The following is a 22,115-nucleotide window of genomic DNA, read 5'->3' as shown; positions in this document are numbered from 1 at the left end:
ATTTGCTGAATTAGCTTTGAAAAGACTGAGAAGGTGCTATTTGACTTGATCAATTTCTTGGTCTTGCAGACATTTCTTAAAATGAGTGATTGGGTAACTTAGCTATGTTGTCATCTACTCATGGAAGAAATCCTTTGCATAGTAGAAGATTTTACATTTATTTTCATTTATTGTACTGTTAATAAAGCTTTAGAAGTATCATTTCCATTGTTTTCTTGATTACTTAGACCTGGCAATATTAATTATGTTAGATTTTCTATCTTTTCCTTTATTTCAAACATTAGAGATATCTTGTTAAAAATGTTTCAAGCCTTATAGGCTGATTGTAAAAACTCAACAATAAATATGTAAGCACATTCCCTTAACACACACCTGGAGAGCATTTGATTACTTTTTTATTTCCAATTTGGTCCTATTTTAATGTTTATTTATATTTATATGTTAAGTCTAGGTCACATGAGCTTATCAGATACAGGTTATATAATTTTATTATATTATATAATCTTGTTAGATTATTGCCTTAACCCACCCATTTCCATCCCTAAAGATCAGATTCATTATCATCATCTTTTTATTTTCCACTTAGGCTTTTTTGTCTTGTAAATTTATCATTATTTTCATTTAGGCTGTCATTCACAAAATTATTAAGAATTATGAGCTTTTATATGCCATTCATGATCTACTCTTTAGGCTAACATTTTTGAATGACTGCTGATAAGTAGGTATAATTACTTCAAATGTCTTATAGGGTCTTCTTCTTATGTGAATCTTTCCAGTATTTTTGGAGTAGGACTCCCCAAAGCATTGAGACTGCAAAAATCTTTTACAACTTATAAATTTTGCATTGACCTGACTCGCATACAGCCTTCCCTTTCAGGCTCCCTTGCATCCTTCCATTAATTTTAGTAGTTTAAAAGTATATCAGTATTCTACTATAGGAAATGTTTGTTTTCTTTTTTAAACACATTTCTATGAAAATCAAACCAAGAATAAAAAGAACAGCCTATCTCTGGCTCCATGCACACACGTATGTGCCTCTTTGTATATACTGTATGTATCTTTGTTTTTATTTTCTACGTGTGGAAAGTGTCTCCTTCTGAGCCTAATACTCTCTTCCCCAATGACTATGAGATAATGTAAATTATTACTGACCTCTGTATATCTCTTGGGCAAATAGGTGATACAGATTATCGATATCATTACTTCTGATCATTGATATGAAGTCTAAGACTGTAGAAAATTTATTCATAAGTGAATTCAGGCCTACTCAGTTTCCTTTTAATTTGCCTTTATTTGGTGTCCAAATTCTTTGTATACAAGTTTGGATTTGAGTGATTTAAAATTTTAAGTAATTAGATATTGAATGCAATGTTTTGTTTTTTGTTTTTTGGTTTTTGGTTTTATGTCCCAGATGCTTATGACATAACTCCTGTCTTACTATCTGGGGTTCTTATTTTGAATAAGTAAGCTATTTCTACTTGAAAAATTCACTTCTGGAAAGTAGACTTAGACTGTTGATGGGCTTGATGTGTTTGGTGGGTGACATTTCAATTTTACAGTATGATGCTAATGAGTCTAGAATTCTAAAATAGGACTTAGCGGTGACCTTTTAAAAACAGAACTCCCATAGACAGTTTACTCCATGACAACATGTTTGTCAGGTGGAGCACCAGTTGCATTGGAACTCAGGTAAGAATGTGGAAAACCTTTCTTGGTCATTACTACAAACAGCTAAACCAGATTTCTCCCAGGTGGTAGATCTGTAATCATTTTCATGCAAGGAAGATATTACATGGTACTGTTCTTAATATCTTTTGATTCAGGTGCCTAATTTTGCCTAGGCATTTTTATACTGCTTCAGAAGTCATTGTCTACCAAATTCTATTTCTATGTTCATTGACAATTGGTTAAGTGAAGCCTGTAAACTGAAAGATTGTTTACTAAGTGTAACAAATTAGAGGTTAGAAAGTGTCCATAATCACTTTGGATTTGGAAATATGATATCTAAAAGGAACTTAAATAGTTCACGCAGAAAGCTCATTTTGTGTTGCTTTTACCAGAGATTGCTTTTATAGACTTTTGCAGGCTTTCCTCCCCTCCAGTAGTGACAATACTTGATTTCTATAAATGTGTGCTGTCAAGCTCTCAGTCCTTATAATTTTCAAATTAATTTGATGTTTGTTTTGCTACTAGGTACTTTGTTGTTTGTAAATATTTTTATAATTTTTTAAATTTAATAATAGTAACTTTTTATCAAGTTTCTAATGATGAAAGTCCAGTGTCAGAAACTCCCTTAAAGCCATTTAAAGACAGGCCTTCTACCTATTAGGCACAGAAAAATAATTTGGAAAAGAAACTTATTTATAACTTCCTTTATTGAATTCCTGTGTTCCCTGCTTTCTTGTATAGCTAAAGAAATACAGTTTTAATGAAAGTCAAGTGAAATTTTCAGTGATACGATTACATACAGTATAGTTGACGTGGTCAATCTCTGTAAGCAAACTGAAACCTAGGAAGGGTTTCTAATAAAACAGAAAACATTTTTTTTCTCTCTCTGTAGTAGGAAAGGAGATAGCATAGAAGTTAATGAGACAGAATTAGAGCCAGGCTATGAGGTTCAAATCTAGTCTCTTTGTGCCCTGGTTAACTCTGCTATAAATTGGGAACAGTATAATTCCAACCTCTTAGAGTATTTGTGAGGAGTAAATATATTAATCTATATAAACATGTAGGAACAGTACCTATATAGTGGGAAGCATTATATAAATATTGGCTATCCTTCTTTATTACATGTTGTATAGCTCATAATATATTTTATGTATTACAGTTATCAGAAGTTTCCTACAATAGATTCTCCTTTAAATAAATTTGTAAGTTTACTCTTCTGTGTCTGAATAGAGAATAGCTCTGGAATAGATCATTTAAATTACATACACTCTCCTGTAATGTTATCATAGAATATATGAAATTTCTAGGAAATTAGTTAGGGTTTGGCTACCTTGGGAAATAGATATTAAACCTGAAAAACATACTATTTTTCCTGGATCAGATGTATTTGGAAATAATATTGAATTCCATTCTCTTACTTGTCAATATGTCAATAACACCAAAACTGCCTAAGTCTTTTGAGTTGTTTTTATCTTGACAAAAGAAATATGAGGAAAGTTTAATAATAAATCTTATTAAGTTTCCATATATAATGGAATTTTTCCTGGGGCGCCTGGGTGGCGCAGTCGGTTAAGCGTCCGACTTCAACCAGGTCACGATCTCATGGTCCGTGGGTTCGAGCCCCGCGTCGGGCTCTGGGCTGATGGCTCGGAGCCTGGAGCCTGTTTCCGATTCTGTGTCTCCCTCTCTCTCTGCCCCTCGCCCGTTCATGCTCTGTCTCTCTCTGTCCCAAAAATAAATAAACGTTGAAAAAAAAAAAATTTAAAAAAAAAAAAAAATAATGGAATTTTTCCTCTGTTACAATTCATTTCTCTTAATTTAACGGAAATCGAAATCACAGTAGCAAATACATGAGGGAAGAAAATTAGTTATCTTCATAGTATATTAACAAAAACACCTATTTTATAATCCAAGATTTTTAAACTTCTAAATTAGAGGAATTTGTAATGGTAATTTGTAATTACTCTTATGTAAAAGCATCCATAAGAATATCAAGACATTGGTGAATTTTGAAGTGCCTGAGAGATAATACATCATTATTAAGTTATATCATTTTGGTTTCTACATTAAGAGTAATCTGTAGATTTTCCACTCCTTTGAACATTGACAATAACCAGGGGTGTTTGGATGGCTTAGTGGTTAGGTATCTGACCCTTGATCTCAGCTCAGGTCTTGATCTCAGAGTTGTGAGTTCAAGACCCACACTGGGCTCCAGCCTGGGTGTGAAGCCTGCTAAAAAAGAAAAGAAAATTGATAATAACCACAAAGTCTCCACTTTCTAAGCAGCTAAATAATCAAAAATTTGTGTAAGGGTTTAAATTAGTTTGACAAACTGTTTTTCTTTTTTAGTTGATCAATCCCAGAGACCTCCAAAGAGGGTAGAGGGAAAAGTATAATGGAGATCATATTGCAGCCACAATAGAGACAGAGTTGAGGGGGAAAATTGTGGAGAAATAAACCAAAACTCAGTAAATTGAAGAAAAACATTGAAGAATATCTCTAGAAATTATTTTTTTGTGAGAAGAAATCCAAGTAGTATTTCACTCTTGTTTTACAGAAAAAGTTATCAAAGTCTTGACCAGTTATCAGCTGAAGTTAGCCTTTCTCAGACTTCGCTGGATCCAAGTCATTCACAAGAAGGAGATGGAAAACAAGACACATTGAATTTAATCACTGAAGGTAAGAAAAGAAAAATTTACTTGGAAATTAGTCTTTCCTGCACTATGTATGCTTTGGTTGCAGAATATTGAACAGTAGTGGCATTTCTGTGAAGGATGCTAGGAATGAAAGTGCCATTCTGATTTTAAAAGGTCTGGTATTGTTTTTTGGTTTTTTGTTTTTTTCTCATGTGTTTGTGGCTCATGTTCTCAGAAGATTGTAATTTTTCCTTTTATTTCCCTTGCTTCCTGTCCTGTTGTGTTTTTGTTTGTTTTAACCCATGCTGATTCGGCTTTTGTGTCTCTACAGCTTACTAAAATGACTAAAATGACCACTTAAAAGGTGGTCAGCCACTGCCATATTGCAATTCGAAAGTCACTTCTCTGTCTTCATCGTTTTAAACTTTACAGCAGCTTTGATACAACTGACCACTTCCTCGTTCTCAAGTCACTTTTGGTTCCTCATTTATTAAGTATTCTGAAAACCTTGGGGAATAGATGTAAGAGTTTTATTTTTTCCTGTTACTGCTTTCAGCTGTGCTCTGTCAACCCCTCTTTCCCTTGTATTGCATCTTCCTGGACAACATCTTGGTTCAATTCCAAAACTTTTCAGGTCATTTTCGTTACCACATTTCTTATCTAAGACTCAGCCTACGTATTTTTAAGCTTCAGTAGCTTAGTTGATTGCAAGTTATTTTCTTTCCTATCCCCAGCGTATGCTAGGGCTGTGACTCTAGAACTTTGGGTTGGACAAGTGGTGCTGGTGTGATATGGTGCTCACATCTTTTATCTCTGTGACCCAGTTCTCCTTCTGCCAGTGTGTGTGAGGTGAGGGCTAGGGAAAGAGTTCCTTACTGCAGGGGAACCTGCACTCCTCTGTGTCTCCAGTTTCTTCCCTGTCTTCTGCATTGCAGTAAATGGCGCTACCATGTGTCTTACTAGATTCTACTACCCTTTACAACTCCAAGTCAGTTTATCAGCAAGTCCTGTTACTCCCCATACAACACATGCTGTCTACATTGACTCATCATCTTCTTCACTATTATAACCCTAGTCTAAGTCACATGGAGCAAGCCTCTTGGATGGACTGCTGCCACAGCTTTTTCTTTGATCTTTCCTCTCTCATTCTTGTCTCCTCGTAGTCCATTCTCCATATAGTAGTCAGGGTTCTTAGAAAATATAAGTCAGAAAATATTATACCCAAACTTAAAGTTCTCCAGTGGTCTCGATGACAATCACATTAAAATCTATACTGCTTATCATGGCCTCCCATATGATCATGTCTTTGCCAACTTCTGCCTTACCTCATACCATTCTTTTGCTTGCTCCCTGCACCCCAGCAAACTGACTTCCTAGCTGTTCCTTCAGTCTGGTTCCTGCCTCCACTCTTTGCAATTGCTTTTCCCACTGCCCTAGATCTTCTTTCTTAAAGTCTTTGAATGGTAACCTCCTTATCAGATCTCTGTTGAAATATCTCTTTAAAGAAGTTTTCCTTGACTACCATACTTTAAGTAACCATCCCCATTTCCATATCCACCCACTCCAGACACTCTATCACATTGCCCTGTGTTATGTTATGATTCTTGTCTCTAACTCGCCACTAAAATGTAAGCTTCATGAAGGTAGGGAAACTTACCCATATTTTTCACCAGTGTGTTACTAGAGCCTGTCACATAATAGACAATTATTAAATGTTTTTTGATAGAATAAGTATATAATGAATGAATGTCTTAGAATGTGAGGTACAAGGTGTGGATAGTATAAAAATTCAGGTAACGAGAAGGCTCAGGCAATGGGAAATTTTGTTAAGCTGAATGTTCTGCTTCTTTTAAGAGTTGTTGAAATGTTCTCAGAGGGCCTTAAGTCTATATTGATAGTTTTGTAAATACTGTGTACTGACTACATATGAATCTTTTTTTGATGATGTGGATAATAAAGATAGCATAATAGAGTATCCTAATGGCACTAATGTAAATGGAAGAGAGTAAACTGAGTTCACTGTCACAATTTAGAATATGTATATTTTAAAAATTAATCCAGTAGTGGATTTACTTGTGATGACTCTCAATGTAAAAGACACATTTATTTAGTATTTTAATCAATTTATAATTATAGTCATTTTAACAGCAATAGGTCATGATTAATAATGGGTAATTTTTATACTATAAAAATAAACATATAGAAGAGTGATGACTGGGTGAATCATAGAGAATTTTTAGGGCAGTGAAACTACTCTGTATGATAGTAAAATGGTGGATGCATGTCCTTATAAATTGGTCCAACCCATAGAATGTGCAGCACCAAAAGTGAACCCTAATGTAACCTGTGAACCCTGCTTGATAATGATATGTTTGTGTAGGGTTTATCATTTGTAACAAATGTACCACTCTGGTGGGGGATGTTCATAATGGGAGGGCTTTGTATAGAGAGACGGAAAATCTCTGTACATTCTGCTTATTACTTTTGCTATGAACCTAAAACTACTCTAAAAAATAAAATGTGTAAACACACATACACACACAGAGAAGTTTTGGCTTTAAGAATTCAAGGTTAAATAACAGATGAAATATTATGTATAGACTTTCCATACCCAAATATCTAATAGAATGATAAAAAAAAAAAAGAATAAATTCACCAACTGAAACCCAACAACAAAAAGGACTTCATTTAGGATTGTGTAAAACTAAAGAAAAAATTGTAAAACTTGAAGGACACACATCCTTTCCACTCATAGCATCCTTCCCCTCTCCACCCCCATAAAAGCCATACAATTAGGAAACTGCTTTGATACACTGACACAGGAGGCTGCTCTTGAATGAAAAGTTTCACCAGCCAATCAAATCAGCTAGATTTCCTATGTGTACAAAATTACTGTTTTTTTTAAATGCCTAAATTGCGGAAAACAATTCTGACAAAACCCTCCGCTAGAAAAACAATAGTGAAGCAGGAAAAAAAAAATCCTGTAATACAACCATACGATTTTATTCAGTATCTTCAAACAAGCATTTAAAGATAGGATAAAAACATTTTAAATTAGAAGTCAAAAACTAGGAACAGAAATGTTCCAGAAACAGAAAGAAATGAATTGGTAGTTGATTACACTCTGGAAAGAAATGTAGAAAAAGGCAAAATTATATCAGAAGTAAATATTAAAGAATAAGCTGTCTAAAGAATAGATTTGAAAGAGAACTTAATAAAGAACACTGAAGAAAAGCAGGAAAGGAACCAAGAGAATGAAAATGCAATGAAGAAAGAAGTAAAATGAGTCAGGAAGTGTTTGAATTGGAAGTCAAGCAAAGAAGATCTATCAGTGAAGTCGCTAAGGAAGATAAAACAGTGGAGCAGAACTAATACTGAATCTCTAATCCGAGAAAAATATCTGGAAATAAAAGACTAAAATCTACAAATTGACAGGGCTGACAAAGTGCCTGAGAAAATTAACCAGTATTAATCACCAGCAAGACATATGGTATTAAAACAATTAGGCATTAAAAATAAAAAATAAAAAAAAACATACTCAGGGCTTCTAGGCAAAAAGATCGAGTAATTCATAAGGGGAAGAGGATGAGATTAGCATTACACTTCTCTAGTTGTATAAAGGATAAAGGTAACAACTAGAACAAAACTACAAACCATTCCAAATAATATGAAGTTAAAACAGAAAGTAAGACTTGTTATCCTGTAGAAAAAGAAACAGCAAGTAAGAAAAGCTGAAATTACCCATTTCTAAAAAATGACAATAAAAACTCATCATAGCACTTTGTGAGATTTATTTAAGCCAATCAGAGGAAAGTGTATACTTTTTATATATATACCTTTTCATTAAAAAGAAAGAAAATAGGGGGCGCCTGGGTGGCGCAGTCGGTTAAGTGTCCGACTTCAGCCAGGTCACGATCTTGCGGTCCGTGAGTTCGAGCCCCGCGTCAGGCTCTGGGCTGATGGCTCAGAGCCTGGAGCCTGTTTCCGATTCTGTGTCTCCCTCTCTCTCTGCCCCTCCCCCGTTCATGCTCTGTCTCTCTCTGTCCCAAAAATAAAAAATAAACGTTGAAAAAAAAAAAAATTTTTTTTAAAAAAAAAAAGAAAGAAAATAAATGAATCAAGTTTCCCAGACCAATATGGCAAGAAAAACAAAGTAAATAAAAAAGCCAATGAAGAAAATAATAAAGATAAAACCACAAATTGAGATAAAGAATAGAAAAACAGATCTAATTAATGAACAAATCATTTTTCTTTTAACAAATTAGAGACCTAGCTAATTTAATAACAAAGGCAGAAAGAACAAATAAAAGTGTAGGGGATAAATATAATCTGATACAGTATGAAAAATTAAAAAATTATAGCCCAGTATCACTTATATTGATAAGTGATTCTAAATAATATATTAGTTAACAGAATCTTAGCCACACAAAAAGAAATGGTATATAATGACCATGCACATTTAACCCATGAATGTAAGTTTAATTCAATATTATGAAATCTATTAATATAATACCATAATAATAGGTCTAAGATAGAAAAGGTTGTCCCCACAGATGACAAAAAAGCCCTGAACAGAATTCAACATTGTGTGACACATTTAAGAAAAAAGAACTAAATAATAGTTCTTTTCCATGAGTATGTATGAATGTCTCTGTCCCAAAGCGGGCATCTTACTTAATGAGGAAATACTAAGATACCACATTGATTCTACCACTGTTTAATGTTATACTAGAGGTAGTAGCTAGCACATTTAAAGAAGAAACTTCTAGAGACAGGAGAGTTGGATTTTTGCAGATGATGGCATGAACCTGGAAAACAAGAGAAATAATACTTAGACAATAAAAGTAGTTATATGAAGTAGCAAAATATAAAATTATACAGAAATCATTAGCTTTTACATGTACAAACAATAATCAGTAAGAGACTCTGTTAGTGTGTGTGTGGGGGGGTGACATTTTAAATAGCAACAGAAAAGATAAAATATTTAGAGTTTGCACATTTAGTGTTAAATTTATTCCTAGTAAGAGGAGAGCTATAAACCATCCTGAAAGGACATAAAAGTAGACACAAGGAAATGGAAAAAAATACTTTAAGTCTTCCCCAAGTTAATGTAAAGTTACATGCTTTTACTTTCTAAGCCAGCAGTCACACATCTGGGAATTTACCCTGAAGAAATACTTAAGCAGTACAAAAATATAAATGCACAAGATTATTCTGCTCATTTAGCATTCCTTAACATTCTGCACTATTCCTTCACTGCTTATCATATTTTAAGGAATTTCTCTAGCTATCCTTTTTAAAATTTAACTTTCTATTTTGAGGTGAGTGTGGATTCAAATGCACTTAAGATCCGTGTACCCTTCACCCAGTTTGCCTCCGTGGTGGCATCTTACAAAACTATAGTACAGCATCACATCCATGAAACTGATGGTATGATCCATGATTTCATTCAGACTTACATGTATTCATCACTGTGTGTTTTTAGTTTTGTGCAGTTTTATCCCATGTACAGGTGTGTGTATACATTGCTAGAGTCAAGATACAGAATAGTTACATCATCACCAGGGTCCCTTGTACTGCCCTTCAGTAATCATACCCACCTCCTTCCCAGCCTTGCCCTATCTCTGCCCCTTCCCTAACCCCTGGCCAACACCAGTCTGTTCTTCATTACTATAATTTTGTCATGAAGTTATGAAGGGAACTTGTAAATCAGACAGTATATAGACTGTTGGGATTGGCATTTTTATTTTCACTGAGCATAGCTCCCCTGAGATCTATCCAAATTGTTCTGTGTATCGATGATTTATTCCTTTTTATTGCTAAAATATATTCTGTGGTATGTATATATTATCACCTTTGTTTAAAAACCCCTCATTGAAGGACATTTGAGTTGTTTGCATTTGGGGGCAGTAAAGCTGCTACTATAGTCTGAATGTTTGTGTCTGCCAGACTGATAATTTCTGGTGTGATGATATCAGAATGTGGGCTTTGGGAGGTGATTAGGTCACGAGGGTAGGGCCATCAGACACAGGATTAGTGTTCTTAAAGAGACCCCAGAGAGCTCCTTTGCTCTTCAGTCATGTTGGGACACAGTGAGAAGATGGCTGGGCTGTGAACCGGATATAGGCCATCACTAGGCATGGAATGTGCAGGTAACTTGATCTTGGATTTCCCAGCCTCCAAAATTATGAGAAATCAAAACCAGAAAATAAATTTCTTTTGTTTGAGCTGCCACTCAGTTTATGGTATCTCTGTTCTAGCAGCCTGAATGGGCTAAGCTGCTATGAAGGTTTGTTTGCAGGTTTTTGTGTGAACGTAAGCCTTCATCTCTCTGGAATATATACCTAGGAATACAGTTGCTGGGTTGTATGGCAGTTGCATGTCTAACTTGATAAGAAACCACCAGACTTTTTCAGTGTACCCTTCTGCATTCCCACCACCATTGGATGAGCAATTGAGTGTCTCTACCTCCATGCCAACAAGGGGTGGTGTCACTATTTTTTATTTTAGCCATTGTGGTTGATATGCAGTCATATCTCATTGTGTCTTAATTTGCATTTCCCTGGTGGCAGATGGTGTTCATTATCTTTTCGTGTGCTTATTTACCATCTGTATATTCCAGTGAACTACCTCTTCGCTTATTTTACCTGTTCTTTAATTGGATTATTTTTTGTTTTTTTTTTTTTTCCTGTTGAGTTTTGAGAGTTCAATAGATAATTATAAAATTGATGCTTGCAGTTAACACCAAGATGTGGTGGGCAAAAGTATGAATGTTTTTTATGCTCTCTAAATATAGAGTAATCTTTTACAAATTAAATCTCAAAAAAAATTTTTATTAGAAGTTCAGCATTTCTTTTACTGGCCTTTTCTTATATTGAATTTCAGTTAAAAATAAAATGAAAACTTTATGAGAAGTATATCATATGAATTTTATAATATTTTTCTGTCAGAATGTAAGCTGAATGGTAATTTAAAATTTCTTGTGTGCTTTACTCTGTTGATTAAATTTTTACAATGAATGTATGTCACTTTTATAAACATAGTAGATTGTTTTTTCCATCTAAAAACAAACAGTGGAAGCCAAATATGTCAAGATTTAAAAGTAATTAATTTTGGTGGTGGAACTATAAATCATTGTTAGTTTATATATTTATGCATTTTTAGTTACAAATATTTTTATTAACTCCATATGAACAATCTTAAGAAATAGAGATTTGTTACTTATGACTTGAAAAAAATAGAAATTTATGCTTGTATTCTAAAATTTGATTCAGGCCTTTTATGCCTTTACATAGAATAACCTTTTATCTGTTTACATTCCTCAAGGATGTATTTTAATGAATAATACAGTAGAAAGGTATAAAAAAAAGCAATTCTACATTCCCACTGATTGCTAAATAAAAGAATATCTCAGAAGTTAAAATGGCACCATAATTGTTGAACGAAAAGGGTGAGAAGTTGTCATTTTTTTCAAGAAGGTTTTATTGGGGCGCCTGGTTGGCTCAGTCGGTTGAGTGTCCGACTTCAGCTCAGGTCACGATCTCGCGGTCCATGAGTTCGAGCCCCGCGTCAGGCTCTGGGCTGATGGCTCAGAGCCTGGAGCCTGCTTCCAATTCTGTGTCTCCCTCTCTCTCTGCCCCTCCCCAGTTCATGCTCTGTCTCTCTCTGTCTCAAAAATAAATAAAAAACGTTAAAAAATAAAAAAAAAGGTTTTATTAATCCTTCTTATGTGACAATTCCTATTACAGTATTACTAGTTAGCTACCTATATCTCAGCAAATCTTTTTATTTTTGAGAGAGAGAGAGAGAAGGGCAGAGCGAGGGACAGAGGACAAAGCGGGATCTGCGCTTACAGCAGACAGCGCAGTGCGGGGCTTGAACTCATGAACTGACTTAGCTGAAGTCAGATGCTCAACCAGCTGAGCCATCCAGGCGTCCCATATTTCAGCAAATCTAAGATGACTTGGGTTTTAAAATACACCATTATTTTATGTGGCTCCCCCAAAAGAAAAGAGCCAACAATTAAATCATAACATTGTTTACATATCTCTTAGCATTTTTTTACATTTATTTTAAAAGATCCTTTAGGCTTTCAAAAACTATTGTAATTTACTTAACATAAAATTCACCATTGTAAAGTGTAGAGTTGATTAGTGTTTAGTGTATTCACTGTGTTGTGCAACCATCACCACTAATCCCAGAGCATTGCCATCAACCAATGAAGAAGCACTGCACCTGTTAGTAGTTGGTCCCAATTCCTCCCTCCCCCAGTCTTTGAGTAACTACTAATGTACTTACTGTCTCTTTGGATTTGTCTACTCTGGACATTTAATATAATAAAGTCATATAATATGTAGCCTTTCTTGTGTAGGTTCTCCTACTTAGCATTGTGTTTTCACAGTTCGTCCATGTTGTACCAAGTCTCAGTGCTTCATTCCCTTCAGTGCACAAGTAATATTCCATTGTATGGTTATACCACAGTTTGTTTATCCACTCATCATTTGGGCATTTGGATAGTTTCCACTTTGGGGCAGTTATGAATAATGTTGCTATGAGCATTCACATACAAGTTTTTGTGTGAATGCATATTTTACTTCTCTTGGGTATATAACTAGGAATGGAATTGGTTAGAACATATGTGTAACCATTTGAGGAGCTGCTAAACTTTTTCACAGCAATTGTATCATTTCATAATCCCCCCAGCAACGTATGTGTTTCATTTTCTCCACACCCTCACCAAGATTTGTTATTGACAGTCTTTATAATTATAGCATCTTAGTGGGTATCAAATGGAGTTTCATGGTTTTGATCTGCACTGCCCTAATGAGTAATAACATTGAGCGTCTTTTCATGTGCTTATTGGCCATTTGTATATCATCTTCAGATAAATGCCTATTCAACTCCTCTGACAATTTAAAAGTTGCATTGCCTTTTTTTTTTACTTGCAGTGTATATTTTGAATAGTAGGCCCTTGTCAGATGTAGGATTTACAAATATTTTTTTCCATTCTGAGGGATGTCTTTCTACTTTCCTGCTAGTGTTGACTCACAAAATTTTTAGTTTTGACAAAGTCCCATTTAACTGATTTTTCTTGTGGTTGCTTTTGCTTTTGGTGTCACATCTAAGAAACCATTGCCTAATCCAAAGTCATGTAGATTTACTCGTGTGTTTCTTTTTAAGAGTGTTATAGTTTTAGATCTTACTTGATTTAAGTTTTTGTATATGGTGTGGGCTGATTGTCCAGCTTGATTCTTTTGCATGTGGATATTCATTTGCCTCTGGATCATTTGTTGAAAAGACTATTCTTTCCCCCAACTGAATGGTCCTAGGACTCTTTATTGAAATGCATTACCCATACATGTATGGGCTTATTTCTGGATTCTCAGTTCTGTTCTGTTGGTCTGTATGCCTGTACCAGTGCATATTCATACTATAGTACCACACTGTCTTTATGTTTATACTATCTATGTTTTGAAATCAGGAGTTTGTTCTTTTTCAAGATTGTTTTGGCTATTTGGACTCCACTAAATTTCCATAGGAATTTTAGAATCAGCTTGTTATTTCTAGAAAAAAAAAGCAGTTAGAATTTTGATGGGGATTACACAATATGTAGATAAAATTGGGAGATAGTGCCATTTTAACAATATTGTCTTCGAATCCATGGAAAAATGGAATGTTTCCCCACTTGTTTCAACCTTGAATTTTCTCAACAGTAGTATGTAGTTGTCAGTGTACAACTCTTTCACTTCATTTGAATTTATTCCTATTTTATTCTTGTAGATTCTATTATAAATGGAATTGCTTTCTCAATTTTATTTTCTGATTATTCATTGCTTCTTGTATTAGACTTTAAGCATAGATTTAAAAAATTACTGGACCTCCTCTGTATCTGTAAAAAGGAAAATAAAAGTGAATTCAGTTGTAAAGAACTTCTTTGTATTCAGAGTCAGTCTCTTCTGAATCATTTAATCAAAATTGTCAGTGGCTGTCTTTGCTTACAGTAGCATTTTCTGTGTCAACAGTGAACCATTTCCCAAAACAATCCTCCACTGATACAGGGATTTTCTCTCAAGGTACTAAGTATCCTGTACATTTTTATGTGTACACTTTGCTATCCGCCTGAGAGTTTCTTTTTCTTCCTCAATTAAATCAAACACTTCTGCAAGTTAAATAGCTTCCCTTCAAAGGCCAGAGGAATTCCATGGCAAATTGACGTTTGACGTCTTAACAGAAATCCTTCATGGTGCATGAATCAGTCACACCAATTGCTTGTTGCTTTAAAATTTCTTTAGTCTGAGGAATTTCTTCTGCCTTCATTTATACACTTGGCATGTGATAAGCAATCCTGTGTAGGTCACCAAGCTTCATCTACTTGCAGGGTCTGTCCCAAGTGCTATGTGTTGTTTTACCAGAAAGTGTGAACTGTAGTAATTCTTTAATGAAGATTTGCTTCAGTAATAGGAAATTTACATCCTACTGTCTGTTTTCATACTCTTCTATGAACAAACAACTACTAATTTGAAAGGGAAATTGTAAGTTTTTGAAGGCTTTTTTGGCCTTCATAAAAGTAAGTCTGTTAGAGATTGCTATGAGCACCCGTGGCCACCGTTCATCCATGTGCATGCAAAAACAACTGTCACAACTCCCTCTTTGCCAGCTCCAACTACTACACGCAGTGGTTCCAGTTTGAAATTTTATCGCACAAAATTCTGACCACCCCTTTTCTTGACCTTTGATCACAAAAAGGTAACATGTTCCTTATATAACAGGTTAACATAACATTTTCCCTATGTTTATGGGTTTATGATAGTGGCTAAGGAATCTGTGTAGGCATTCCTTAAAATTAGGATATAGTTTACTGTCTCTTCATTTCCCCATTGGCCCCTCCGTCCCCACTCAGACTTCCTTATAGGGTTGGTGATCTCACCTTTACCTTATGTTTCTCACTGTACTTCCTGCATTTTATTATTATTTTCTGTGTGTCTGTTTCTACCTTGCATTAAGCTCCCTACAGGCAAGAAGTGGTTCCTTTTATTTTTATCACAATATCTGGCATTGTGCTGAATGACTTCTAACTTAGTAATATTTGTAGCAGTACCATCTGAAGACTTGTAGAGTCCAGACTCTTTATCCGTAAGTTTAAAACAAAAGGGATCTTTCTTGCTATAAAATGAAAATCTATTTGCTGCTTCTTATGACTAACTTGTTTCTGCTAGGAACTACTACTTTTCCATTTGTCTGAGCTAGAAAGTTTTGTTAACCTTGACTAGTTATTTCCTCCCATATCAAAAAATTGTTAAAATATCAACACATAGTTTAACATACTTATTTTTTAATTCATATAGTAATTTTATACGTATATGTGTATGCATAAGTTACTGTTGACATCACAATATTCAAGAATATTTTGGAATAATCAGTTATAATTCTGTATCTTAACGCTTCCTTTTGATTATTTCCTTTTTTTAAAGTTAGAGCGCATGCATGTGCGCACACACACACAGACGCAGACGCGCGCGCGCGCGCGCGCACACACACACACACACAGTGGGGGGAGGGGCAGAGAGAGAGGAGGGGAGAGAGAATCCCAAGCAGACTCTGCATTGTCAGTGTGGAGGGCTTGAACTCATGAATCCCATGATCATGACCTGAGCCGAAATCAAGAGTCAGATGCTTAACTGACTGAGCCATCCAGGTGCCCTTTTTTGCTCATTTCCTTTTTATATTTTATTTCCTTTTATAGTTGCATGGCTGCAGTCACAACATAACCATTTTTGGAATCTTGTGCATTTTTTTTCTACTTTTATTTTTAAATGAAGGCTTACAGTGAAGTCTCTTGGCTTTCTTGAGGGTAACAGACTGCCCTGCATGTTCCCCAGCATCAGTATTTTCAGAGGCTGGCCGTGTGTCTGCAAAGGCTGGCTTTCATAGGTGGCTCCCCACCCCCCACTGTGCTCTCCTGGATATGCCCCACTCAGCTCTGCTGTATGATTTGTTTGTTGGGGCACAACTGAGGACTTTGTGTACCTTTGTTTTCTTCCCCCACTCCAACTTTTTTTTTTTTTATAATTTCAAATCTACAGAAAAGTTGAAAGAACAGAAGAATGAACACCCCTGTATGCTTTACCATGATTCACCAATGTAACCATTTTGCCACACTTGTATTATGTTGCTCTTGTTTTTGTGGGCACATACTCCCTTCATTTACTCCTATATCTGCCTTTTCTGTTGTGCTCAACCATCTGAAAGTGAATTGCAGGTATCATAAACTTCATCTGTAAGTATGTCAGCATATATCTCTTAGGGATAAGGATGTCTTCTTACAAAGCCATACCATTATGATCCTTAGGCACTTTAACATCAATACACTATTACCTGATAGTTTGTTAATATTCTTGTCTCAGCATGTCCAGTAATATCATTTAAAAGCCTTTATTTTTTTTGGTATGTCCAGAATCCGATCAAGGATCACATATTATTTACTTTTCATTCTCTTTGGTGTCCTTTCATCTAGCAGAGCACCCACCAACTTGGCTTTTTCTGTCACACACGTTTGTATATTGAAGAGCCCAAGTCAGTTGTTTTGTTAAATGTCCCACGATTTAATTTGTCTGATGTTCATTATTATCAAATTCAGATTAAACATATGTGCATTAACAACATAAATGATACATCTTTGTCAATGCATCTCATCAGGTCACTGTCCTTTTTGAACAGTGACCCTTAAAGATGGCTCCTATGTCCTTTCGACACTCCCCCAGTCTATCATAGCTTCCTCACTTTGTGGTAAAAAAAGACATTTACATTTCATGCCCACACCCAGAATCAGCTATTTCTTTAAGAAGACTTACCTCCTTATACTGGGAAATGTTAGAGGCCATAATTTAGCTTTAGGGGTCCCTGTTGCTACTAGAATAGTCATTGTTCCTAGCCTGTGGAAGAGTTAGGAAATTTTTTTTTAAAGAAAAATATACTTTAAATTTATTTTACAATTTAAATTTAACATTCAGGGTTTCTGTGCACTTGATTTTATATTTTGACATGATGGTGAATATATTGGTTCCTAATTTATATGAACATAATTACTTATTTGCTTTATCCTACTATATATTAATTTCAAAATAACAGTATCTATATTATTACTAAAATGTGGTAAGATTTCTTTCTAATTATTTTATCTTGAGAATATATGCTAGAGTCCAGTTACTGTGCTGAAAGTTCATTTCAGTTCTGTTCACTTCTGCTTTCATAGTTAACTATTTTTATTTTTGAATTATCTTTTTAAAATACAAGTAAGTTCAAATAATTTACATGCCCCTCTTCTAGATACAAGGTAACATGCTATACGCTATTCTGCAGTTTGCTTTTTTCACTTGACAGTGAAATCACTACCTAGCAGTACATAGAGATCTTTCTGATTCTTTTACAGCTGTATAGTAGTACCTCATTGTGTAACTATGTTAGACATATAGGTGGTTTAGCTTTTGTATTACTATATGATTGTATTAAAAAAAAAAAGTTACCTAAGTATAGACTTGCACAGAATTGCAGACAGTACTCAAACAGATTCTTGTGTGCCAGTGTTTGCAGCTGCACTCTTTACAATAATCAAAAGGTAGACACAACCCAAGTGTCTGTACAGATGAATGGGTAAACAAAAAGTAGTGTATACATACAAAGGGATATTATGCAGCCATAAAAAAGGAATGGGGTTCTGATACATACAACATGGATGAACCTTAGGAGACATGGTAAGTGAAATAAAGCCAGACACAAAAGGGCAAATATTGTATGATCCTACTGGTAGGAATGACATACGGTAGGCAAATTCATTGACAGAAAGTAGATTAGAGTTTCCAGAGATTGGGGGTAAGGGGAGAATGGATAGTTACTGCTTAAATGGGTAGAGAATTTCTGTTTGGAGTGATGAATATTTTGGAAATAGTGGTGATGGTTGCGCAATACTATAGATAAAATTAATGCCACTGAGTTGTACAGTTAAAGTAGAAATTTAGAGAGACTATCCAAAGCAGTTAAGTCCCAGGAGCATTTAACAGGAACTCCAGAATGTTGACCCGAAATGGGTCTCTAAGCTTAAATGTGAAAAGGGTGCTTGAAACACCTAAATCTTTTGGTCGTGAAATAACGCCATAAACATTTTAAATTTGAATTTAACAGTCTTTTTCATAACTTTTTCTAACGCTTTTATATTTTCCTGCATTTTACTTGTCAGCAAAACTATGCAGTTAACATAACTAGTCATATTTAGTATCTGTTCTCATTTTATTAAGCACATAGGCTCCGAGAAGATGCCTTTCCTAAGGCCATACAGCCAAAAGGGACTAGGAATGCTCTTGGGTCCCAGTACAGTTCCTCCAGTCATGATTCGTTAATTATATAATTATTTAATGACCATCTCCTGTGTGCTAGGCACTGGGACTATAATAATAAACAACAAATTCCATGTCCTTTCTCAGTGTACAGTTTAGAAAAAGAGCCCCACAATTATCATATGTATCATAGTATACAGTACTATGTACATAGGCCCCACATATTGTACCATATAGTACAACTAGGTGGGTTAGAGTACAGAACCCTGTGGGAACACTTCACAGGGGTCGTTTGAAACAGTATATAGTATTCAGAAACACCTGCTGTCTGGTTTGGCTTATACTTGTGTAACTGTGTAAGTAAGACGTAAGCTTTTTATCTACTTGGGAGACCTGATTTTCAAAGCTTAGCCTTTCAGTCTCAAACCAGCTACTTCTAGCTGGTACTTGAAACTCTGCTCTGGGAAGCACTTGTATTCCCCAGCTGTGCAAAAGATCTACCAGTCTTCCTTCATACGCCTACTGAAGTCTAGCACATACTAAAGATCCTGATGCAAGGCAGATGCTGAAAAATGTTTATATTCACTAAGTGAGTTAATGCTGTCCCAGTTGAGCCCTCCTACTGAACTGTACCAGTTTTGCTTCTACAGCAGTACTTTACCTGCATGGGGATTTCCTTGTATTTCTGTGGCCTGGGCACTGATACTGTTACTTTAGTTTATTATCCTTTACCGACTGAACATGAACATATTCTGGAAAAAAGGTAAACTTTTGATTTTCATCTCAAAACAAGGCATCTCAGACTTCCATTTCTAGAACTTTTATGAGGAGCACAAATAATTCTCTGGTAATGTTTTTTTAAGGGTGACACTGAAACTATAGAAATACATAACTAGATACCTATGTTTGCATTATTTTGTGAAGTATGTAAGTTTTAAGCTTTGTAAGATCTTTTGGTACCATTCTTCAATGGCAATTAAATATTTGTAATTTTAACTTTCAGGTAAAGAAGATACTCCCTCATTACTCGGTCTCTGTGGGTCTCTAACATCAGTGGCAAGTTACAAATCACTAACAAGTCTCAAATCTAATGACTACCTTGCAAGTCCCACAACAGAGATGACAAGTCCAGGCCTAACTCCATCCTGAAAAATTTTATGTAAAAGCCAGAAGTTTTTATGTTGCAAATGTTCTATTTACATAAGTTTGACTGCTGGGGAAAACTTTTGGAATTTTATATTGTTCTGGCACATGTATGAAATCCTATTGCTTCTTTTAGAGAATTCAGTCTATTCCATGTGCCCTTCTGAGTGAAAAAAAATGATCCTGCCATTTTCATTTTAAGATTCTTACATTTGTCACTGAGGAAGTTTAAATATGAATAGGCTTAAAAAACTTTCAAATATCCTTTAAATTAATAACCCATTGTAAACGGTGATGTATATTTATTATTTAGCTGATTTTCATGTATTTAAATGCATCATCATTGCCAGGCTGAGTTGAAGGTTTTATTCTAGAGACATGTAAGTTTTTTCTTTTACTCTCTTATTCAATGATTTTCTAAAAATGACATGTTAATTTCATTTTTTCATTAATTTCTTCCTATATTCTGATGTTTAAATGCCTTGTTTTTAATATGAGGAGGAAATTCTCAGCTGGTTTCATAGTGGCTTATTCAGTTTTGGTATCAAAATTCCATTAACATTTTATAAATTTTGTAGGAATGTGCCTTTAGGCCATCACTAAATTTATGAGGGTCATGTGGGAAGTATTTTACAGCGTTTCGGTAAAGTGGATAAACTTCTTATCTTTATTTTCCCCAAGATTTTCTTAAGAGGTTACATAAAAATATCAAGTATTCCTCAATAGTTAGAAAACATTTAAAAATGTACAATACTTCTTGAAAAAAACTCCAGGTTGATTTAAGGATTTGAGATCTTTAAAGTAAGGATTAGTAATCACCACACTAAATAATCTGACATAATAGGGTTGTTTTGTTGTCCCTTGTGTGCAACAATGAACCATGACATGTTAATGTTAAAAATCCCTACACTTCTACTAAAGTTAGTTTTCTTTTTTGAAAAGTTATGTGCTATAAACTTTTTGCAGTTTTTGCAACTATATATTTCATCCATAAAAATCCCACCATACCGAAAGAAAAAAAAATGTACGAAGTATATTTTCTATAGTAAGTAATATGAGGAAAACACGATCAGTTGTGCCAAAGAAGTTTTCTATATTGTTTACATGAAGAGGACACAATACTTAATGGGGACTTTGTATGCTATTTTTGTTTATTAAGAAAACATTACATTCAAACTTAGGAGCTTGGACATAACAGGAAGAATGTTCCTCCTACAGCGATTTCTTTTATTCAGAGGAGGCAAGAAGAGCGCTGAACTTACTACATCGTTCTTTGCATTAGAAATGTGTAGGAGTGTGGTGGTTCTCTGCAATACTTAGAGCTTTATTCTCATAATTTGGAATTTAGGATAAATAATAAGAAGGCTAGTCTTCTATGTAAGACACTTTAAGCAATGTTATTTCAGGGACAGAGGAGGCCTGGAAGCTGTTAAAATAAGTTATCCTAGATGTACCAGAACATATTCAGAGCTTTATTCCTTTAGCTTAAGGCTTTAGTACTTGTAAAAATGCAAATATTCTTGAAAATTGGTACCTTTTACCTGCTCTTAATTATGTATACCTTATTATGAGTGAGGTATCCAAAGCAATTTTTAATGAGCATGGGGCTGGAAGGAAGATATAAAATGAGGACAGTGGCAACACTGGGAGAAGAGAGTAAGAAATGGCTAAGTTGGGGAACTTGAAAAATTTGAAGCTGGCTTCTTAAGCACTATTGCTGCTTTCCTAAAAAACGATCAGAATGTGTAAAATGTTTTATCATTCACAGTCCACTCTGAACTGACATTTATTATTCCTCAGTGATTTAAAACAATCATTGTTAAATTTTATCCATACATTTTTATAATACAGAAAGGAAATTCAAGATTCCATAATTGATAATTTTCCAGATTTGTCTAATGCATTCAGTAACCTGTGCATCTTCACATGCTGCTAAATGCAGATTTAAACATGACATCTGAGGATCATGACTTTTCCTCCTTTCTTGGAGCTCTTGGTACAAAATTCATCTGCTGATGTGAATTCAGGTTTCTGTACAGTTCATTTCACACTTGTTATATACGTAATGTCTGCATGAGGAAACAATGTATGTCTCAATCTTTAATTTTAGGTGGTAGTGTTTATTGTTTACACACCCTATCCAAAATAGAATGCTGAATTGTATGCTGATATTTCCATGTGTATTTTGTTGCCTTGATGTACTATACTTGTTGCATGTATATTAAACGTTTTGTACTATGCATTAGTGGTTATATTTTTTCCTTGAAGTTACTTGATTCAAGTTGTACACTGAGCCTTGTGTTTTAGCAAATATGGTAAATGTATATTATTCAACACC

At 34.8% G+C, this 22,115-nt stretch overlaps 2 protein-coding genes across 9 annotated transcripts in view; one reads left to right on the top strand and one right to left on the bottom strand.

The window, feature by feature from the left end:
• Nucleotides 1-22,017, top strand: part of RUNDC3B (RUN domain containing 3B) — a 148,537-nt gene extending 126,520 nt beyond the window's left edge. For all 5 annotated transcript variants that reach the window (XM_086696784.1, XM_086696782.1, XM_086696783.1 and 2 more), the window contains 2 exons: nucleotides 4,226-4,347; nucleotides 19,638-22,017. In XM_086696784.1, coding sequence (XP_086552910.1) covers nucleotides 4,226-4,347; nucleotides 19,638-19,783 — 268 coding nt within the window. In that variant the 3' untranslated portion in view covers nucleotides 19,784-22,017. The remainder of the gene's footprint in view (nucleotides 1-4,225; nucleotides 4,348-19,637) is intronic.
• The window catches only part of SLC25A40 (solute carrier family 25 member 40), a 69,014-nt gene continuing 55,904 nt past the window's right edge, over nucleotides 9,006-22,115 (bottom strand). For 2 of the 4 annotated variants that reach the window (XR_015248038.1, XR_015248041.1), the window contains 2 exons: nucleotides 17,156-19,386; nucleotides 9,006-9,112 (listed from right to left, as the gene is read on the bottom strand). The gene's annotated coding sequence lies outside the window, so the exon portion shown is untranslated. The remainder of the gene's footprint in view (nucleotides 9,113-17,155; nucleotides 19,387-22,115) is intronic. The other 2 variants (XR_015248037.1, XR_015248042.1) reach the window with 1 other exon arrangement.

Source organism: Puma concolor, chromosome A2, assembly GCF_028749965.1.
Source record: "Puma concolor isolate L17-30 chromosome A2, mPumCon1.1.hap2, whole genome shotgun sequence".
Classification (NCBI taxonomy): Eukaryota; Metazoa; Chordata; class Mammalia; order Carnivora; family Felidae; genus Puma; species Puma concolor.
Note: the sequence above shows the minus strand (reverse complement) of the source record. Positions and strands in the feature narration are given on the sequence as shown.